Source organism: Chiloscyllium plagiosum, chromosome 9 (genome assembly GCF_004010195.1).
Source record: "Chiloscyllium plagiosum isolate BGI_BamShark_2017 chromosome 9, ASM401019v2, whole genome shotgun sequence".
Lineage (NCBI taxonomy): Eukaryota > Metazoa > Chordata > Chondrichthyes > Orectolobiformes > Hemiscylliidae > Chiloscyllium > Chiloscyllium plagiosum.
In genome coordinates, this window is record NC_057718.1 from 84,751,081 (window position 1) to 84,774,701 (window position 23,621).

The window sequence follows — 23,621 nt, forward strand, 5'->3', positions numbered from 1 at the left end:
GATATTGCCAAAGATTTGCTGAAAAAGCGCTTTGAAAATTCCTCACCCTTGCTTACCCCTTCCTAAGAAACATTTATTTTTGTATAATCAATGTTGGTGCAGATACAGCATCTTCAGTGTATTTTATTCTGATTGTGGTTTTAGTCTGTTCCATGGCCTTTAAAGTTTTAAATCTGAAGTCTAAACATATCATTAGAACTGTTGGCTTGGAAGTTTTTTGGATCTCCTCCCACTTCGATGCAAGTAATTTTGAAATCACAGATCCAAAGAATTTCCTGTTCTACCTGGTAACCTGGTCTTCCCACACACTCATATCCCTGTTTGGAAAACTGTTATTTGTTTTCTAGAAAAAAAAAATCTTTGATTTACGATGGCTGTCGTTCTTGTGTTATTCCTTTTACTCAGTGGAATATAATTCTGACACTTGTCGTCTTTTAAACTCTCGTCAACTCTTTAATGTTTCCTTGCAGCTGGACGGTGCTATGGGATGGATGAAGCAGAGCAGAACAAATATGTGTTACAGCTTAAGGATGTGTTTGACAGCTGTGACACTACAGGGACGGGTTACCTGGACAGGGAGGAGCTCAGTGATTTGTGCCAAAAGCTCCACCTGGAAGCTCAGATCCCTCTTCTACTGCAGACACTTTTGGGCAGCAACTATCATGGCCGGGTAAGTCCCACCTGTGGATATGTGGAAGTAACATTTTTTTCCTGCATTTAAGTATGTGCACATGTTGCCACATGTTCCTACAGCTGCTGAGAGTGTAATGAAACCTTTATGACTTGCATGTAAAATCCAACTTCACAGTATAAATTTCTTAGAACAGAGGTGCTCTATGCTTGCGGTATGAAAGGAGAGGTATAGAGTTGTAGAATCCATGAGCACAGAAGGAGAGTTTTGATCCATCATCTTTAAAACATCAAGCTTCCCACTCTGTGTTCATCATACCAGTTGAAGTACTTCCTTTTTATGTATAGAGATCAGTTTTGTTTCAATCCCAATTTCTACTGAATGTGCTGTCTGCCATCTTTCAGGTAGTCTAAACAAGATTGTAACAAATGCAAGTTTTCAAAAAAAAACATTTCCCCTCTAGTTTTTTTTAATTCATTCATGAGATGAGGGTGTTGCAGGCTAGACCAGCATTTATTGCCCATCCTTAAATGCCCACAGGGCAGTTAGAGTTATCCACATTGCTCTGGTCTGGAGTCACACATAGGTAGGGATGGTAATTTCCTTCCCTAAAGGACATTAGTGACCCACATGGTTTTTTCTGACAATTGACAATGGATTCATGGTCATCATTAGACTCTTTAATTCCAGATATTAATGAAATCAAATTCCACCATCTGCTGTGGTGGGGTTTGAACCCAGGTTCCCAGAACATTACCAGAGCCTGTGGATTAACAGTCCAGCAATAATACCACTAGGCCTTTGCCTCAGTTATCTTAAATCTATGCCATCTGGTTACAGATTCTCCTTTCAGAGGAGACCATTTCTCCTCATTTACAAACACTTCTTTGGCACTCACTCAGGGTCAAGGGTGATGCTTCCATTGTGGTGGTTGAACAGTTCAATCATTGAACCTCAGACACTGCCACGGGTGGGAGGATGGGATGTTATGGATTCTGCATGCCGTTTCTGCTTGGTTTCTACTCAGTGACGCTTGAAGTAGTTGGTGCCTTCATGGATATTTCTTCGCCTGTTTGTGTGTTCTAGGGCAACTGAACTCCCATGTGTTAGTGGGAGTATTACATTTGTTTAGGGAGGCTTTCAGGATGCCAGTGTAGCGTTTCCTCTGCGGTCTGACTGATCGCTTACCATTGCGGAGCTTAAAGTTGAGAAATTGTTGAGAGTCCTGTGTTGGGCACGTGGGCAGTGTGGCTCACCATCACAGCTGGCCGTGTGTGACCAGTGCCAGGATATTGGCCTGGGAGAGGACACTCACGTTGGTATATCTATCCTGTCAGTGGATTTGTGGGACTTTGTAAGACAGCTCGAGTGATAACCCTCCAGGAATTTGATGTGAATGTTGTACGTGGTCAATGTTTCTGATGCGTACAGGAGGGTGTGGGAGCTGCTCTGCAGACCATGAGCTTGGATTTGAGGTCTCAGACTTTAAGTATATTCTGTTCCTCAGACATCTGAAGGCTGCACTGGCACATTAGAGATAATGACAGATTTCATCATCAGCGTCTGTCCGTACCAAGAGGGAAGAAGCTTCCGTGGTATAGGAAATGACCTACATTGTCCACGGGCTCATGTGGATTTTGGTGATCGAATAGTTGTGTGGCAGGAGCAGGCTGGTAGAGAATCTTTTGTTTTCCAGATGTTTAGTCTGAGGCCCATTTCTCTCATGCACCTCCACGAATGTCACTGTGCATGCTGGGTTTTAATGTACATAAAGATTTAAGGAACAACATGCAGAATCATTAAAAGCTAGTTGGCTAATTGACAAAAGAAAAATTAGAGGGTCAGTAGGATATTGACAGTTATCTCAAAAGGTTACATTACAGCTGTACAGAACTCTGATTAGAGCCCCCACTAGGAGTACTACATTCAGTTCTGGATATAACACTTAATTATCAGAATGAAGCCCTCACTAAGAAAGTTAAATAATGAGAATATTTATGTTTAGACGCAATTTAGATTCTCTTGAAGATAGAAACCTAAGGGGTGATCTAATTGAAGTGTTTAACATGAATAAACAATTGATTGGGACTGAAACTATGTTGTAGGAAAAGGATAGGTCCATAACACTGGTCTATAACTGTAGCATTTGAGTTAGGCTGATGTCAGGAAGCAAATTTTTAACATACAAACCAGTGTGAGCTCTCTTCTGTTAAAAACTGTTTGATTACTCGAAAGGTTCAGACCTGAGATTATACTTATTTTAAAATAAGGAATTAAGGGTTATAGCAGCAAAGTATGAGGAGATTCAGTTAAGCCAGGCTCGAGGGGTCTAATGCCTCCTATTGTTCACACAAGGGCACCAAATACCCTCCTCCACTTGTTCAAACAGCCACCATTCGACAGCACACACACGAGTGACTTCGTGCAATTTAAACTAATTGACATTGATATTTTTGATCAATAAATGACTCCATTGTCACTATATTGTGCAATTACCAGGATGACAAAGGCAATGTGCTGCATTCACCACATGCTGTGTCTCAAATTATTTCTGTCATAGAGTCATAGAGATGTACAGCGCAGAAACAGACCCTTTGGTCCAACTTGTCCATGCCGACCAGATATCTCAACCCCATCCAGTCCCAACTACCAGCACCCGGCCCATATCCCTCCAAACCCTTCCTATTCATATAGCCATTCAGATGCCTTTTAAATGTTGCAAATGTACCAGCCTCCACCACTTCCTCTGGCAGCTCATCCCACATACGCACCACCCCCCTGCGTGAAAAAGTTGCCCTTGGGTCTCTTTTATATCTTTCCCCTCTCTCCCTAAACCTATGCTCTCTAGTTCTGAACTCCTCCACCACAGGGAAGAGACTTTGTCTATTTATCCTATCCATGCCCCTCATGATTTTATAAACTTCTCTAAAGTCACCCCCCCCCCCACCCCGATGCTCCAGGGAAAACAGCCCCAGCCTATTCAACCTCTCCCTATAGCTCAAATCCTCCAACCCTGGCAACATCCTTGTAAATCATTTCTGAACCCTTTAAAGTTTCACAACATCCGATAGAAAGGAGACAGATTTGCATGCAATATTCCAAAAGTGGCCTAACCACTGTCCTGTACAGCTGCAACATGACCTCCCAACTCCTGTGCTCAATACTCTGTCCTGATTCCGAAAGGGTTTATTTCAGAAAATAACATTAAGGCAGTCAGCAGAGAGACTGATTTTTGTTGAGGGATGGAGGTAAAATACCTGCACAGGGTAAAGAAAGATCAGTTAATGTTTGATCCAGAGACATGCTGTTGAGATGTTAGGAAGGAATGAGAAGGGATCCTGTTGTGACATTTAAAAATAAAGAAAACGATTCAATATTTAGAAGTTCCAAACTTGTGGAAACAAGGTATCCATTGGTGAGTGTTGACACACGACCATATATCAAATCATGCTGCTGGTAATAACTCGCTCTTATGATTATGTGCTTAGTGCCATTCTGTAGATCACTGGTCTAAGACAAGAAAACAAGGACAGAATCTGATCATTTCTGTATATAGTGATGTCAGTAGTTCATTGATCATTATATTCTTCCAAGAAGTAACTGATACTATTGAAAATTTTAGGTAAATTTTGAGGACTTTAAAGAAGGATTTGTTGCTGTGTTATCTACCACTTTTGACCTCGGTAACTCAGAAGATGAGAGCAGTTATTTAGACCCAGGTAATTATACCTCCATTACATTTGTTTTAATTTAATTTACCTCAAGATAATACTGGATCTGTTTTTCCATCATTTAATATAGAGAAATCTTGTAATAATTTGTTGGTGTAGCATGCATAAATGTCTGAAAACTGAACACCTATGAAGATAAAGTATAGGAGAAGACCGAACTCCTCCATTCAGGGCGATCATGGCTGATGTTGGCTTAAACTCCACTTTCCCACCTACTCACACTGATTCCTTAAGAAGTGAAAAATCTGACTACCTTGGCCTTAAATATATCCAAGGATAGTGCATTCAGAACTCTGATGTCAAGACAATCAAAGATTCAGAGCACTTTTGAGTGAAGAAATTCTCCTGGTCTCAGTCCTGAATGATTAGACTCCTTACCCTTGTTCTAGATACCTCAGCCAGGAGACAATAATATCTCCGTACTTAAGACAGCAGGAATTCATCCAAAGGAAAAATAAAGATACGAAGGGGAGGATGAGGCAACTGTGGCTGACGAAGGCTGTCAGGGACAGCACAAAACATGAAGAAGGTTAGTCGGAAGACAGAGGATTGGGAAGCCTTTTTAAAAACCAGTAGAGGACAAAGTAATAAGGGGAAGGAAGATGAAATATGAGGATAAACTAGTTAGTAATACAAAATAAGATTGCAAGAATTTTTGTTTTAGATATATAAAGGGTAAAAGAGAGGCAGGAGTGGATATTGTTACCAATTAATACATCTTCATCAACAGTCCAAAGAAATGGAGAAGAGCTGAATGGGTACTTTGCATCGTTCTTCATGGTGGAAGACATCAGTATGATACCTGAACTTAGAGAGTTAGGGGACAGAGATGAGTGTTGTGGCCACCAGTAAGAGAAGGAGCTGGAAAAACTGAAAGATCCGAAGGTGGATGAATCTCCCAGACTAGATGGACTACACTGCAGACTTCTGAAGGAGATAGCTGAGGAGATTGTGCAGGCATTGGTGGTGATCTTTCTGGAATCACTGGAGTCGGGGAGAGTCCCAGAGGACTGGAAAATAGCTGATGCTACATTTCTGCTGAAGAAAGGAGGGAGGTAGAAGATGGGAAACTATAGGCCGAATACCTTGCCCTCAGTCATTATTAAGATTTTAGAGTCTATTATAAAGGATGAGGTGCAGAGTATTTAGAAGTGTGTGGTAAAATAGGGCTGAGTCAGCATAACTTCATCAAAAGAAAGTCATGCCTGACAAATCTGTTAGAATTTTTTGAAGAGGTAACAAGCAAGTTAGGCAAAGGAGAGCAAGTAGATGTAATCTTTTTGGATTTTCCAGAAGGCCTTTAACAAGTTTCCACACAGGAGGCTGCTAAATAAGATAAGAGCCCATAGTCTTCGGGACAAGATACTGGCATGGATAGGGGATTGGCTGACTGGCAGAAGGCAGACAGTAGGGATAAAAATGTCTTTATAGGATGGCAGCCAGTGACTAGTTGAATTCCAGAGGGCTCAGTGTTGGGATCGTAACGTTTGCGTTCTATATTAACAATATGGACAAAGGAACTGAGGGCATTGTTGCTAAGTTTGTGGATGATGCAAATATATGTGGAGGGACCAGTAGTGATGAGGAAGCGGGCAGGCTGCAGAAGGACTTGGACAGGCTAGAACAGTGGTCAAGAAGCGACAGATGGAATGCAATGTGGGAAAGTGAGAGGTTTGGTAGGAAGAATAGAAGCATAGACTATTTTCTAAATGGGGAAAGATTACAGAAATCTGAAGCACAAAGTAACTTAGGAGTCCCAGCTCAGAATTCTCTTAAGGTTGACATGCAGGTTCAGTTGGTTGTTGGGAAGGCAAGTGCAATGTTAGCATTGTTTTTGAGAGGGCTAGGAAACAAGAGCAGAGATGTACTGCTGGAGGCTGTATTAGTTGCTGATCAGGCTGCTTTCAGAATATTGTGAGCAGTTTTGGATCCCATTTATAGGGAAGGATGTGCTGGCCTTGGAGAGGGCCTAGAGGAGGCTTGCAAGAATGATCCTGGGGATGAAGGGCTTTTTAATATGAGGAGAGGTTGAGGACTTTGGGTCTGTCTCATTGGAGTTTAGAAGGAAGAGGGGGTATCTCATTGAATCTCTCAGAATACTGACAGGACAGAATAGAGTTGACATTGGGAAGATGTTTCCACTAGTTGGAGAGAATAGGACCTAAGGATACCGCTCAGTGAAGGGATGACCTTTAGAACTGAGAAGAGGAGGAATTTCTTCAGCTAGAAGGTGGCGAATCTGTGGAACCCGTTGCCGAAAAGTGCTGTGGGGTCCAAGTCATTAGGTGTCTTTAAGTTAGATAGGTAAATTCTTGAATGGTTTGGGGATCAAGAGTTCTGGAAAAAGCAGGAGAATGGGGTTGAGAAACATATCAGCCATGATTGACTGGTGGGGCAAACTTAATGGACTGAATGGCCTCTTATGTCTTATGGGCTCACATTCTTCTAAAGTCCAAAGAATATTGATCCACTTTACTTCGCCTCTCAAAATAAAATCTGCTTTTCCATTTTTTTATGTATACATTCATGGGATGAGGGTGTCACTGGCCAGGTTGGCATTTATTGTCCATCCTTAATTGCTCAGAGGTCAGTAAAGAGTCAACCACATTTGCTGTGACTCTGGAGTCACATGTAGGCCAGGCCAGGTAAGGTTGACATTTTCCTTCCCTAAAGGATATCAGTTAACCAAATGGGATTTTCCAACAATCAACAATGGATTCATGGTCATCTTACAAAGAATTGAATAAGTTCTCACTTCCTCTCATTGTACTCCATCTGTCACTTTGTTGCAAATTCATTACCTGTTACCTGTTCATGATCTGTTGACACCTTTACAGCTTGTCTACCCAGCTAACTTTCAAACTTTCAGCAAATGTAGGTATATTACTCTCTGCCTCTTCATCCAAGACTTGAATGTAAATTAGAAACTGTGGCGGCACGGTGGCTCAGTGGTTAGCACTGCTGCCTCACAGCAGCAGGGACCCGGGTTTGATTCCGGCCTCGGGCAACTGTTTGTGTGGAGTAACACAGTAAGGAGACAGAACGAAAATGGATTGTTAAGGGCAAAGACTGGAGATGCTCTCTTTTGATGTTTCCTTCCTCATCATCATGAAAACCACCACTGGTGGTGAAACAAATTGGAGAAATGTCCATTCAGTGAGACTTGACAATTCTACAAATTTTGCATTTGCTAGGGGTGCAAGACATTAACTAAACAGCCATAATCTTGGGTTCAACTTTAACAACTGAAGGGCTCTAAAAAGGTTTTTGTAGTGATTGTAATGAGGTTAGCTAGGTGTAACTCATAAAATGAGTTCCCTGATTGGGGCTGTTAGGAGTGTCAGAAATTTTAGCACTCTGATAGCTGACTCTGAAGAGGCAGTCAAGGACTTTTCATATGTAAATAAAGGGTGACTTGGTGACTGAATACTGGTCCCTGGAGTTATTTCAGTGGTGGTGAGAGTAAGACATGTTCCTGAAGAAACTCTCTTTCAACAGTCATCTTTGTGTTCGGATAAGCATTTCTTACATCATGCCTTTGTTTTAGAAGCTTGACTCTTCCAATCCTGCCATTGAAGACTGAGCTGACTATGTGGAAAGAATACGTTTTGGTTTCTAGGCAAATGACGTTGTGGCAGATGAAAAGCAACAAGTAATTTTCCTGACAACCTGTGGAGCTACAGCCTTTTCTGTTATCGGGAGCCTAATTTTCCCAGAGACACAAGATACTAAAACCTTCCAAGAATTGACAGACATAGTTAAGGAATATTATGACCTCAAGCTGCCTCTAATTCTGAGATGCTATTTGTTTTACTCAGCATTTTGAGAACCAGGGAATCCGTATCAGGACTTTTGACTAGGTTAAAATGACTGGCAGGAACATATCACTGTGGTTTAATCCTTAATGAAATGCTTAAGAGACCATTTGGGATGTGGATTAATGATGTAACTATGCAAAATTGCCTACTAGCTAAAGCCCAACTGAACTTCAAATAGGCACCACAAAAGATGTTCTCATTGGAAAATACAGCAAGTATTTGCAGGGTTGCAGGGTTTTCTGATTGAAGGGGGTACCTTTGCAAGTCCAAATGAGCTTGGGAAGCATCATTTGAGTGTAGGCAATTACATAACCTCACTCAGAATATATCCTGAACAGAAGGACTCTAGGTTGGCCCACAGCAAAAACCCCAAAACAATGCCCAAGCCTCGGGAATTAAAATTTTCTTCAGGATCCAGGCTGGCAAGCTATTGTAGTTGCTGTCAGCATGTAGACTCGAGACAGCAAAAGAATCCCACTAAATTAAGTAAAATGACTCATAAACTGGTATCCAAGCGAAGTCATGCCCTGGAAAGTCCACCAACATCTGTTTTGTAACAATTAAATTACTTAGCAACATCCAAATCAGAGCCAATCAAAGTAAATGTCTGGCTAAATGGTCATCCAGCTCTAATAGAGGTCAATACTGGCATGCTGATTCAGTGATTGCAGAACCGTTCTTTAACAAAATTTGTCTGGACTTCAGCCCTTAGGTTTGTGCAAGACCTCAGCTAGGCTGAGAACCTATATCAGGGAACCTTTACAGATTAAGGGTACAATTTCAGATCTGGTTTCTTAAGAGAAGCAACTAGTTCAGTTACCAGTGACTGTAGTAAAAGACTTAGGCCCAAGTTTGATAAAGCGAAATTGGTTGTGAGAGATTCACCTGGATTGGTTCAATGTTTTTCAATGTAAAAATGGCTGCCTGGGCTATGACTCTATATATTCTGAAGTCTTCCAGAAAGGTCTAGGGACTATCAGAAGAGCCAAGGCCGCCCTGTTGACCAGGAAGTAATTCCACAATTCTGCAAGGCCCTTCCACTGCCATTTTGCCTTACAGGCAAAAGTGGAGGCAGAAATCAAAAGGCTGGAAAGCAAAGGAATCATCAAACCAGTACAGTTTACAAAATGGGTAGCACCGATTGTGAAGCCTGATTGATGGAGAGTTCACCTTTGTGGGATTATAAACCAATGCTATACTGCTTTTTACAGATGGATGAGTACTCAATCCCTCACATAGAGGATTTATATGCAAAGCTGGCAGATGGGACTATCCTTCATGAAGCTGGACATGAGCCATGCGTACTTGCAATTGTAGTTAGATGACGATTCCCAGAAGTAAGCTACAATTAATACCCATAAAGGCTTGTACCAATATCCGAGGCTGCCATTTGGGAAATTGTCAAGCTGTGCAGTTTTTCAGCGGATGATGGAGAACGTTTTGCAAGGGCTACCTCAGGTCACCATTTATCTAATCATGTTCAAATAACAGGGAAAGCAAAAAAGGGACAAGGACATTGTCCTAAGGCATTTTTCCAAGGCTGGCATAGAAGGGAAAATTGTGTGTTCCAGGCACCCCAGGCTAACAGAGTAGACAAGACTGGATTATTCCCATTGAAAGATAAAGTGAGAGCGATCAAAGATGCCCCAGGTCCCACGTTAAAGCTTTGGTCTTTCCTTGGGCTGATTTAATTATTATGGAAAGTTCATACATAATCTGGCCTCCATCCTGGCATCTTTGCCTCAACCCTTTAAAAAAGGATCAGCCTTGGAAATAGCTGCATAAACAAGCCTTAGCTTTCAGTGAAGTAAAGAAACAACTTTCAGCCTCTAAGGTCTCGGCACACTATGATTCCAAGAAAGACTGGTATTGACATGTGACGTCTCCTTGTACATCAGTGCAGTGTTAGCTTGGTCTGCTTAATGCCCTGGTCTCAGAGAGGACATGGCAGTGCCACCCATAGCTTTGGGCCACGTTTAGCAGTGGGCTTTGATACGGAGTTCTTATAATTACAAGTTAGCACACTGAGAGGCCTAGTAGAGAATACGGATGCATTGAGCCACCTCCCATTAGCAGATACACCATTGGTGTTGCCCACAATAGAAGAGTCTGTAATGGTTTTAAATTTTCTGGACATACTCCCAGTCATAGCTGACAATATGAGATGCAGAAATATCCAGTCCTGTCAAACTGAAATAGCTTGTGGTGATGGGGGCCATCACAACTAAAATTAAATGTTTTTGGACCCAGAGAGACCAGTTCACAGTAAAGGATGACATATTGTTATGGGGAGTGAGAGTGATCGTCCTGAACAAAGGTTGCCGTCAAATACTGGCTGAACTCTGTCAGGGCCATCTGAGGTGTCCAAAATGAAGATGTCAGCAAGGCATTCTGTCTGGTGGCCAGGCTTGGATGCAGACACTGTAATGGCGGGCAGTGCCCATAGTGCCAACAAGGACAAAAATTACTGCCATCAACTCCACCCCATCTGTGGGAATGGCCGGGGTAAATCTTGGACTTGGTGACATGTCGTGCATGCAGATCTTTTCATTGGCTTACATGTTCTTAGTCATTGTAGATGCTCACTCAAAGTGGTTGGTTGTGCATAGAGTTCAAATAGTGGGATGAAGATAGAAAAACTGCCCACATCTTTTGCAATACATGAACTCTCTGAAATGTTGGTCACAGATAACAGGCCACTGTTTACCCTCAGAGAACTTGAGAACTTCATAAAGCCGAATTGAATTTGACATAGAAGGACAGCTCCATATTGTCTATCATCCAATGGCCTGGCAGAAATAGCAATCCAAACTTTGAAGGCAGGCTTCAAGAAAGAGCCTATAGCCTCACTAGATACCAAGCTGTCACAGTTCCTATTTGATTATAGGGTTACCCCACATGCAACTACAGGGATAGCTCCAGCAGAGTTGCTACTGGGGAGAAGACTCTGAACCAGGTTAATTTGGCCTTCCCAGACCTTATGGGGGAACATGAAATGGCATCAGGAATGCCAATGGCAAACACAAGACTCCACCCAGCGAGAGAGATGGTTTGATACAATGGATAGGTTTGGTGTAGAAACCACAGAAATGGCTCTGCATGGGTAAGAGACATGGTCGATGCAAGTTCAAGATCTGTGACACACACAGTTTGATAGGTGCGATGGTTCTGAACAAGCAAGTGGACTGTATAAAAGCTGTGAATTTGCAAATGGTACAGGATCAAAATGTGCCCTGCCCCTCTGAACATTTGGCAAGGGTTCTAGAACCCCTGGGTTCACCCTCTCTGTCAAGAAGGAGAAAGTGAGGACTGGAGATCAGAGTCAAATGTGTGCTGCTGGAGAAGCACGGTAGGTCAGACAGCATCTGAAGAGAAGGAGAATCTCTGTTTCGGGCAAAAGCCCTTTGTCAGGGATTTCATGATGAAGAGCTTTTGCCCATAATGTTGATTCTCCTGCTCCTTGGATGCTGCCTGACCTATCTGTCAAATGTTGATGCAGAGATGGACATGACATGTAGCTGCCTCGATGCCTTTGCCATCAGAAGAAGAGTGAAGGCACTCCTGGTGTAAGCAGTGAGCTCCGGTGCGTTACACCCCACCTAGATCAGACGTCAAGCTGGAGGAGCCAGACCCAGAGATAAAATGCCCCAGGAGGTTCTCCAAGAAGATGGACTGGTGTATGTCCACAGACTCTCAAAGGGAGAGATGTAGTGATTGTAATGAGGCCTGCCAGGTGGATGTTAGAGGATATGAGTTCCCTGACTGGGGCTGTTAATCTGGTTGAAATGGGCAGTCCTGGCTGACAGATAAAAAGAGGGTTTTCAGAGATTCTGGCACTCTGAGAGTACTGGAGTTAAGGACTTTTCAGCTGTAAATAAAGGGTGACTTGGTGAGGAATAACTGCCTCTGGAGTTATTTCAGTTTCAAGCAGAATTTTCTTCATCTTTGAATTATATTCTACTTTCTGCCACTGATTAGTTTCATACTTCTTTTGGGGTAAGTGATAAAATTCTTGCTTGTTTCACTCAAGAAAATTCTGTAATTGTCTTTTTGATTTTGTTCTACTTAGCTATATTTTTAATTGAATTGTAATAAAGCTGCATACAGAAAATAATTAAAATTCTTTGTGGCTAACTGACAGGTGTTCAAAAAAAGGGGAGCCATTTCCCACCTGGCTGCAGCCCTTCTTTTCCATTTGATATGTTTGCCAAAGCTTTTACAACCTGTTTGATATTCCTGACTAAAATATCCATGTTAGTGATTTTATCAATATTTAATGGTTTCTGGGAGTCTAATCCCTGCATGAGTTTGGCACAGGTTGGCATAAGGTTGGCTTAGCACCCATCGGACTAAGTGATAGCATCCAAGCCAACCTCTACTTCAAGCTGAACTGTAATCTGAACTTACTTTTCAATGCAGCATGAGTCTTGAAGCTTTGGAAATGCTATCCTTTGGATGACCCATTATAACTGGTTCCAGTGATTCCAATGTAAAAATCCTCTTGGCATTTATACAATACTGAACAGGTCCCTAAAACAGATGGCATGAGCTTCAAATTATTTCAGACACCATGATCCATTCAAAATGTCAGCTGCATTTGCAGGCAGTAAGTGAACTGTTAAGAATGTTACATGTGTATCATTTTGGGACTTCTATGAGGCGTAAGTTACTTCTCTTTAACCTCATTCAAAGAGGAATGATTTTGGAATTCAAAAGTGAACAGTTCACATTTGATTTAAAGTTTTGTGTCATTATGGTTCAGGGCGTATAATGCTACTTGCGTATAGCAAAGATATGTTCACCTTGTATTCCATCAATAGTTGCACAGTTTACTGAACGATTACCAATTTGGGAGTAAACTTTCAGACAATGTGGCTACGCGAGTAACAGCAAGTTGCACTTACCTACATCTTTAATGTAGATAATGCAGTGGAGGCACAAGAGGAAAAATAATGCTGAGCCAAAGGAGGAGCAATTAGTGGTGAGAACATTGGGTGAGGCTAGAGGATTAGAAACTCGGCTGGGGTTTGAATAGCGTATCACAGTTTTGAGCAGTCTGATCAACCGTGATTTTGAGATTGAAAAGATGGGGTGTTGATTGTCGGAATCTAGGGTTTGTGGTGGGAGGATGGGGGAAGCGCTAAAACAATCTTTTTGATTTTCCTCAATCTTTGGTAAAGGGCCTGTGTTCTCCTGAGACTGAAAGTCAGATACTCAACCTGACTGAGGTAATGGAGAAGTACTGCTAGGCTGCACTTTGTACTTCCTCATCATATCGATGGAGGCTGATGCCATGACTGGTTGATGCTGTCAAGGTGACTGCAATAACTCCACAGAGACCGGTATTCTGTCCCCCATTCCCCTTTTATTTACACACCGAGTCCCTGACACTGATCCAACTTCCTCAGAGCCAGCTGTCATAATGTGAGGATGTCTCACACTCCTGTTTATTATTTTTTTCTTTTACGCACACACTGGTCCAGCTCCCTGAAGAGCCAGCTCTCAGAGTGAACAGAACCTCTGATACTCCTGCTTTTTTTTTTGCCAGCTCACAGAATGGACAGGATGTCTGACACCCCTGTTTTTTTTTAATAGACCTGAAATAACTTGACAGATGCTGGTATCCCATCACTAAGTCACACTTTGTTTACATGTATAAAGTCCTTGACACTAACTTAGCTCTCTCTGAGCCAGCTCTCAGAGTGATCAGGATATCTGACACACCTGTTTATACATTCCTGTTTATATCTGTCAGCCAGGGCTCCATGATTAGACCAGATTAAGTGTCCCTTCGAGTGCGAGGACATAGGCTAGTTCTTTTTTGTTTGTAACTCCACTTGGGGCATTTTAGCACTGAGTCAGGTTCCTCCAACTCTGCCTCTGACGCAGAAGGCATGTAATGCACAGTAGATTGCCTCTTGTGCTCAGAGTCTTGGAAGAAATTCATTCTCTTTTCAGATGGCAAAGGTGTTGAGGCGGTGACATCTGCTGTGTCCACGTCAGATTCCAATGTATCTTTATCACTTGAGTCAGAGGGAGAGCCTACGGGTTCTGGAACAGTTGGAAAGGCTGTTGAGGAGCCTTTCACGTTTTGTTCCCCCATTGTTTGAGAGTTTGCCGCTTCCATATGGTGCACGTGCTTGTTCAGGAGTGTTGCACCCACCTGAATTTTATACGTCTAGACTTTGGCTGAAAATGTGTTGCTGGAAAAGCGCAGCAGGTCAGGCAGCATCCAGGGAACAGGAGAATCGACGTTTCGGGCATAAGCCCTTCTTCCTTTACCTTGCACTGACCATGCCTCTTACCCATGCAGGGCCATTTCAGTGGTTCCTACACCAAACGTTTTCCCCTGAAGTAAACTGACTGTCTTGCTTATTGGAGTCTTGTGTCTGGCATTGGCGTTCCTGATGCTGTTTCAGCCTCCCACACTGGGTCCGGAAAGATCAGATTTAACCTGGTGTGGAGTCTTCTCTCCACCAGTAGCTCTGCTTGATTTATCCCTGTAGTTGCATGAGGGATGGTCCTATTAACAACTAGGAACTGGAACAGTTTGGTATCTAGTGCAGATGTAAGCTGTTTCTTCAAGCCTGCCTTCAAAATTTGGACTGCTCTTTCTGCCAGACCATTGGATCATGGATGATTTGGAGCTGGGAGAAAGTGAGGACTGCAGATGCTGGAGACCAGAGTTGAAAAGTGTGGTGCTGGAAAAACACCAGGGTTCCTAGGCGGAAGATGAGGCGCTCTTCCTCCAGGCGTTGTGTTGCTATGGTCTGGCGATGTAGGAGGCCAAGGACCTGCATGTCCTTGGCAGAGTAATAGGGGGAGTTAAAGTACTCAGCCACGGGGCGATTGGGTTGGTTGGTGCTGTTGTCCCAGAGGTGTTCTCTGAAACGTTCCGCAAGTAGGCGGCCTGTCTTCCCAGTGTAGAGGAGGCCACATCGGGTGCAGCGGATGCAGTAAATGATGTGTGTGGAGGTGCAGGTGAATTTGTGATGGATATGGAAGGATCCCTTGGGGCCTTGGAGGGAAATGAGGAGGGAGGTGTGGGCGCAAGTTTTGCATTTCTTGCGGTTGCAGGGAAAGGTGCTGGGAGTGGAGGTTTCTTGCGGTTGCAGGGAAAGGTGCTGGGAGTGGAGGTTGGGTTGGTGGGGGGAGTGTGGACCTGACGAGGGAGTCGCGGAGGGAGTGGTCTTTCCGGAACGCTGATAGGGGTGGGGAGGGAAATATATCCCTGGTGGTAGGGTCTGTTTGGAGGTGGCGGAAATGACGGAGGATGATACGATGTATCCGGAGGTTGGTGGGGTGGAAGGTGAGGACCAGTGGGGTTCTGTCCTGATGGCGATTTGGAGCTGTCCTTATATGTTGACTGCCATTCGACCTTAGGAAATATTTGCATTCCCTGCTAATAAACAATGGCCTGTTATCTGTGACCCACACTTCTGGGGGTCTGTGTATTGCCAAAGTCATGCGCAGTTTTTCTATCGTTATCGCGTATATGGCGAATAAACTCTGTGCATGTCCAGGCACTTTGAGTGGGCATCCATAATAACTAAGAAAATTTGAGCCCATGAATGGACCTGCATAGTTGACCTGTAACCAGGTCCAGGCTTTACCCAGCCATTCTCATGAATGTTGGCAGCAATATTTGTCCTTTTTGACACTCTGGGTACTGTCGTGACACTGTTTGCATTCAATCCTCGCCACCAGACATAATGTCTCACCAATGTCTTCATTTTGGAAACCCCTGGAAGACTCTGGTGGAGTTCAGCCAGTATCTGGTGACCACCTTTGCTCGGGACAATCACTCTTGCTCCCTATAATAATGTCATCCTCTACTTTGATGGCCTTTTGGTTTCCCCCATCACCACTAGCTGTTTCAATTTTGTCAGGACTGATCTTTCTGCCTCCAAAGTCTGATTATTGTCAGCTGTGACTGGGAGTGAACCCAGAAAATTTAAAACCATTATGGACTCTTGAAGTGGTGGCACCATTGGTGGTGTATCTGCCAGCGGGAGGCAGCTCAATGCATTTGGATTTGCTGTATAGTAAATCCTCCTGTATAGTATTCCAACTTGTAATTATACACATTTAGTATTTGAGCCCATCGTTGAATTCAGCTGAAGCTACGGGCAGCACTGCCTTGTTCTCTTTAAGTAGATGAAGCAGGGGTTTGTGATTGGTTATTATGTATGTAGAAGTATTGATGGAACTTCTTGACTCCAAATATGACTGCCAAAGGTTCCTTCTCTACCTGGATGTATTTACGCACTGCATTAGCCACAGTCCTGGATGTATACGCTATTGGAATTTGCTTTTCATCAGGCCACCTATGAACCAATATGACCTCAATGCTGAATGGGGAGGCATTGCATGTCAAAGCAGACCTTTCTTGAGATCGTAATGTGCTTAGAGGTTGATAGCTGTTTCATCACTTCCCTGAAAGCTAATGCATTGCTATGCAACCATTTCCAAGGCTGACCCTTTTTTAAATGAGTTGATGCAAAGGTGCCAGGATTAGGGCCAGGTTATTTATGAACTTCCCATAATAATTCACCAGCTCAGGAAAAGACCGAAGCTCTAGTACATTCATGGGAACCGGGGCACCTTTGATTACCCTTACTTCATCTTTCAACGAGTATAAATCCGTCCTGTCAATTTTGTAGCTACAAGTAAGTCACTTGGGGTTGAAAATGTGTAGCTGGAAAAGCGCAGCAGGTCAGGCAGCATCCAGGGAACAGGAGAATCGACGTTTCGGGCATAAGCCCTTCTTCAGGAATGTCACTTGGGGTGCCTGAAACACACATTTTGCCTGTCTAAGATGTACGCCTATCTGGGAGAATCATCTAAGGATTATGTGCAAGTTCTCTATGTGGTCTTTTTGGTTTTCCTTGTTATTAACATGCCTCCTGGATATATGGTGACCTGGGGTAGACCATGTAAAATGTTCTCTATTGTCTGATGAAACGTTGTACCAGCTGCCAATACCCCAAATGGTGGCCTCGTATATTGGTACAAAGACTTATGGATATTAATTGGAGTGTACTTCTGAGAATCATCATCTAATGACAATTGCAAGTAAGTATGGCTCATGTCCAGCTTGGTGAATGTTAGCCTCCCCTGCCAGCTTTGCATATAAATCCTCTGTGAAGGATAGGGTATTTATCCAGTTGTGAAAAGCAGTTTACCATTTTGTTATACTCGCCACAAAGGCGAACCAACCTATTGGGCTTCAAAATAGGTATGACCAGTGTTGTCCATTCACAAACTGGACTAGTTTGATTCTTTTGATTTCCAGCCTTTTGATTTATAGAGTCATAGAGATGTACAGCATGAAAACAGACCTTTCGGTCAACTCTTCCATGCCGACCAGATATCCCAACCCAATCTAGTCCCACCTCCAGCACCCGGCCCATATCTCTCCAAACCCTTCCTGTTCATATACCCATCCAAATGCCTTTTAAATGTTGCAATTGTACTAGCCTCCACCATTTCCTCTGGCAGCCCATTCCACACACACACCACCCTCTGCATGAAAAAGTTGCCCCTTAGGTCTCTTTTATATGTTTCCCCTCTCACCCTAAGCCTATGCCCTCTAGTTTTGGACTCCCCCACCCTAGAGAAAATACCTTGTCTATTTACCCTATCCATACCCCTCATTATTTTATAAACCTCTATAAGGTCACCCCTCAGCCTCCGACGCTCCGGGGAAAACAGCCTCAGCCTGTTCAGCCTCTCCCTATAGCTTAAATCCTCCAACACTGGCAACATCCTTGTAAATCTTTTCTGAACCCTTTCAAGTTTCACAACATCCTTCCGATAGGAAAGAGACCAGAATTTGCAGGCAATATTCCAAAGTAGCCGAACCAATGTCCTGTACAACATGACCTCCCAACTCCTGTACTCAATGCTCTGACTAATAATGGAAAGCATACCAAACACCACATTCACTATTCTATGTAACTGTGACTCTACTTTCAAGGAGCTATGAACCTGCACTCCAAGGTCTCTTTGTTCAGCACCTTTCCTGAGGACCTTACCATTAAGTGTATAAGTCCTGCTAAGATTTGCTTTCCAAAAATGCAGCACCTCTCATTTACCTAAATTAAACTCTATCTGCCACTCCTCAGTCCATTGGCTCATCTGATCAAGATCCTGTTGTAATCCAAAGTACCCTTCGCTGTCTGCTACATCTCCAATTTTGGTGTCATCTGCAAATTTACTAACTATATCTCTTAAGCTCACATCCAAATCATCTGTATAAATGATGAAAAGTATGGACCCAACACCGATCCTTGTGGCACTCCACTGGTCACAGGCCTCCAGTCTGAAAAACAACCCTCCACCAGCCTCTGTTTTCTACCTTCGAGCCAATTCTGTATCCAAATGGCTAGTTCTCCCTGTATTCCATGAGATCCATCCTTGCTAACCAGTCTCCCATGGGGAACCTTGTCAAACTCCTTACCGCCCTGCCCTCATCAATCCTCTGTTACTTCTTAAAAAAAAACTCCAAGTTTGTGAGGCATGATTTCCCACATTCTTTCATATGTAAATCACAAAACTTTTTTTAAAAGATACATTCTTAGGTTAACTCTAACAATTGGTGTCAGCCCAGACAGATGTTAAGACATTGAAGGTGTTAGCCCCCTGTGTTCTGTGGTCTGTGCCATAATGTTTAGACTGATTCTAATCTAAAAAGTGAGTTAACAGAGTCTTACATGGAAGTTTTGTGATTTACATATGAAAGAAGTGAAACTATCATGGTCATTCTAACAGATGAGAGACTCAACAAACAATCAAGGTATTTTTCAATGTATAATTTCAGTTACATCACACTGTAAACTTTTGCTATAAATTCTGTGTCTTACGATCTTATACTCCACAACCATCTGATGAAGGAGCAGCACTCCGAAAGCTAGTGCTTCCAATTAAACCTGTTGGACTATAACCTGGTGGTGTGTGATTTTTAACTCCAGTCTTCCAGCACCTCACCTGTGACTATCAATGGTACAAATCTCTCAGCAAGAGGCCCAGCAATCATTTCTGCTTCTAATTTGCCTATAAGACAATTGGCAGTGGGTGGGTCTTGCAGTGTCATGGAATTGCTTCCTGGTCAACATGTAAGATGGCCTTGGCTTCTTTGTTAGTCCGTAGACTTTCCTGAAAATCCTCCAGGTATTTAATTAGGACTTCAATCAGGAAGCTATTTTGTATTTGAAAAATATTGAGTCATTCTAAGTGGATCTTTCTCAACCAATTTCACCCCATCAAACTTGGGCCTGAGCCTTTTACAACAATCTTTGATAACTGAACCAGCTGCTTCTCCTAATAGACCAGAACTGAAGTTGTACTCTTAATCTGTAACGGTTCCCTGATAGAGGTTCCCAGTCTAGCTGATGTCTTGCACAAACATAAGGGTTGGAGTCCAGAGTGAATTTTGTTAAAGATTTGTTCTGCAATCACTGCTATGGCCACACTGGTATTGACCTCCATTAGAACCAGGTGACCATTTGACCAGAAGTTTATTTTGATTGATTCTAGTTTGGATGTTGCTAAGCAATTTAACTGTTCCAAACCAGATGTAGATGGACTGTCCAGGCTGTAGACTCTCCTGGATACTGGCCTATGAGTTCTCTTGCTCAGTTTAGGCCTTGAGGCATTTTTGCTGTCTTGAGTCTGCATACCAGCAGTAACTCCAATGGCTTGCTGGTCAGGAACCCGAAGAAAGTTTGGCTTTGTTTGGGATTTTACTGTGGGCTGATCTATAGTCCCTCTGTTCAGGATATGTCCTGAGTGAGGCTATACAATTGCCTTCACTCAAGTGGTATCCTCCAAGCTTAGTCGGACTGGACAGGGTGTCCACTTCATCAGCATACCCTGTAACTTCTATGTTTTACTAGCCTCATTTTCCAATGATAAAGCCAACTGTTTGAAGTCCAGTTGGGCTTCAGTTAGTTGGTGCTTATGCATGGTTACATTGTTAATCTCAAGTCTCATGTAATCTCTTGGCATCTCATTAAGGGTTAAACCAAAGTCACATGCCCCTATCAGTCCCTTAAACTTGTCAAAAATCTTGACAAGGATTTCCTTGGTTCTCGAATTGCCAAGTTAAAAACTATGGTGCCTCAGAATTAGAGGAAGCTCAGAGTCATCATATTCCTGAATTGAATCCATCAACTCTTGAAAGCATCTAGTGCCTCAGGGAAAGTTAGGCTCCTAATAACCGAAAACGTAGCAGGTCTGTAAACTATCAGGAGAATTACTCATTTCTTTTCATCTGCCCCAATGTAATTTGCTCAAAAAATATTGCATTGTTTCCACGTACTGGGCCCAATCTTTGTCAGCAGGATTGAATGTGTCAAGTTTCCCAAGTAATGACATGATGCCAGAAATGCTAACCCCCAACTCAAAGACAACTGTTGCAAGTGAGCTTCTTCGGGCGCATGCTTTTCCCTTGTCGCTGCTGAAATAACTCCACAGAGGCCAATATTCTGGAACTCCAGTCACGCTTTATTTATATGTGGAGAGTCTTTGACACTGACCTTGCTCCCTCAGAACCAGTTCTGAGCAAACAGGATGTCTGGCACTCATCTGTCAGTCAGGGCTCACTGATTGGGACTATTAATCTAGCCAAATCTGGGAATTCGTAACAAGGTCAGCCAGGCTGACCTCCTATATTACAATCATGACAGCGGCCACTGATGCAGGAAAGGTATGGAAGGGTAAGTTGAACAAAAATGGTTTTGGTGGGTGGAAGTATTGGATAAGTGAGAATAGTTTCAAATGAAGACAATTTTACCAAGTTAGGCAATTGAAAAGATGTAATGGAGGAAAATGGTGTAGTTGATTGTTAAAAGGCTTTAGTGAACAAAAGGAAAGATCATGTGCCATCAGGACCATTTAGTGCTGCAAGAAGGGGTGAGATCTTGATTTCAACAGAGAGTTGCTGGAAAAATGTCAGGATGTGGCATCCTGTGTTCAGAGACTTGGGAGTGGAAAGGAAAGTTGGCAATGGAACAAGTGTTTGCAATGATGAAGGCTTTGAAATTTGTTTGGTTTTACTTTTCAAGAAACCAATCATAGAAAATTTATGGTGTAGAATGAGGCTATTTGCCTGTTGTGTCTGTGCAGGGCAAGAAAAATCTATCCAGTCCAGTCTTACTTTCCAGTTCATGAACAATTGTTTATGGCACTTTCATTACCTATCCATATATTTTAAAAATGAAATTTGAAGATTTTGAAATGAAAGGGGAATTGTGTTTACTTTAAGGGAACAATTTCAAATGTCAGCCAGCATGGGGACCAGGAAATGGGGGAGGGAGCATTTGATGGTCAGTGGGATTCTTTAGGATTGGGCTTAAGGAGCTGTGAATAGTTTGAATAAAGTAACAGTGGAGAGCCCGTGGCAAGGGAAAGGGACGCTATCGTGCAGAGCTTTGTGGTTAGTTAGGGAGAAACTTATTCCCCTTAGTCCAAGGAAAACAGCAGATACTGTTGGATGTATGTGCTGTCTCTTAAGTACTCAATGAGCACCTTAAGGATGGCTGGGGTGGTGGGGGGGCAGGGAGGAGGGGAGGGGTGGTGAGGAGCCTTAATTTCACATAAGATGAATGGAAGCTAAGGGACGTAAATGCAGTTTTGAAGGCAAGTGATAAAGTATGTATAAATTAAAGCATTTTCTAAATTCACCATAATTATGTACACAAATTATTGCCTATTGGTTGTTCCTTTATCATGTTCCAGTTTAAAACCATGGATTAATATGCAGTTATTACCAATCAGTAACAGTTATGAAAATGACTGTTGTGTCAAATGTTTAATTGTAAGCTATTAACACAGGACATTTCTTAAAAAAAAAACTGAGCCTATTTTTATTATCTTTAACACAGCTAAAGTCAGGTTGGGGTACAGTTAGCACAGTTCAGCTATCCTGCTAATGTGCTGTGTCTGATGTTTGATATATGTTTACGCATTTTTCAGATGCGATTGAATCTGACACATTTTATATTTCCTGTGATGTCTTTGGTCAGTTCTGAATATTTATAGATAGCATCTATTTGAAGTAGAATACATAAACCTATTAAAATGGTATTTGACTATAGTTTAAGGTTGCCCATCAGCTTTAATTAATAAAATTATTTTATAGGCTATTTATTGTTCCTGTGATATGTTAGTGGGCAAAGTTACTGCATGGAGGGAACAGACTCGGGGAGAGCAGAAGGTGTCAACTTCAGTCTTGCAGTCTTTATTCAAAATGTGATCTCTACTCATATTGTAATGTGATGCTGTATCTGGCTTCAGAGCTCCTGGCTGGGTTGCAATTAGCATCTAACTTTGCATGTTTGTTTTTAGTGTCACTTGTGGCTTGGGAGGTAGAACTCTTGCCACCTGCAGAATGAAGTGAATTGCCACTTGCAACAAGTTTTCATATACGTTCTTGAGAATGAGGACACCAGTTTCTCTGTTAGTTTTATGTTTTTAAGCTCTAATTTGGGCATTTACCTTACCTTACAAACAAAGACTTTTTAAGAGGCATGTTCCAAAAATCGGTCCTTCAAAATTAGCCTTGCTTACGATCACATTTGCCAGAGGAGTAGCCTCTAAATTATAAGTTCTGCAAAAACTGGATTGACCAAATGGACTATTCCTGTCTGTCATTGTTCGCAAAGAGACCTACAAGAGTCCACTGCGCTCACACAGAAATTAAGAAGGAATGAAATCTCTAATCATCAGACTGGCAATTCGTGTATTTGGCAACTCCTAGCTAATGTTTAGGGGCCAGAGAATTTATAACTAACTAACATTGTACTGGAATGTTGACCCATTTTACTATCAAATTCTAAAGATTTGTTGAGAATGAAAAATGAAATGTTGTTGTAGATTACTTTGTTTAATGGTCCAGTTTTTTTTTTGTACTCCAGCCTGATTAGGTGGTTAAAATGCAACTCAACTCCTTTGAGTTTTAAACTCAACATTTTGCCTCTGTTCAAATAAATAAACTTCTGAGAAGACATTTTTAAGGGGCAAGGGAGATTTCAACAAAGATTTCTGTGTGTCTGAGATTGTATGTTCATTGATTTCAGCTACCCCGGAGCAGGTCGAACCAAAGTACGTCAGGGGAGCCAAACGATATGGCCGCCGATCTATACCCGAATTTCTGGATTCCAAAGTGGAAACTACAGATGATTTGGAGGAGTCACTTTGTTTTAGGACAACAAAGGATGAACTGGTCACACAAAGCACCAGCAGAAGTATTTTAAAACGCTCTGCATCTCTTGAGAGTGTAGAGGTTTGTCCATCTTACCGTTCTGTTCAAGTCCTTGTCAAACTTCCATCTTCCCTTTCGGGAAATGTCTGTTCCCCAACCTGACTAAACATTCCTCCCATGTGCTCACTGAATTACACCAGTTTTTAATCCTCAAATTTTAAGTTCTTGTCCTTGTT

At 42.4% G+C, this 23,621-nt stretch overlaps 1 protein-coding gene across 2 annotated transcripts in view; it reads left to right on the plus strand.

Moving 5' to 3' along the window:
- The window catches only part of ninl (ninein-like), a 151,720-nt gene that overhangs the window by 11,812 nt on the left and 116,287 nt on the right, over positions 1-23,621 (plus strand). For both annotated transcript variants that reach the window (XM_043696419.1, XM_043696420.1), the window contains exons 2-4: positions 471-670; positions 4,254-4,350; positions 23,261-23,466. In XM_043696419.1, coding sequence (XP_043552354.1) covers positions 471-670; positions 4,254-4,350; positions 23,261-23,466 — 503 coding nt within the window. The remainder of the gene's footprint in view (positions 1-470; positions 671-4,253; positions 4,351-23,260; positions 23,467-23,621) is intronic.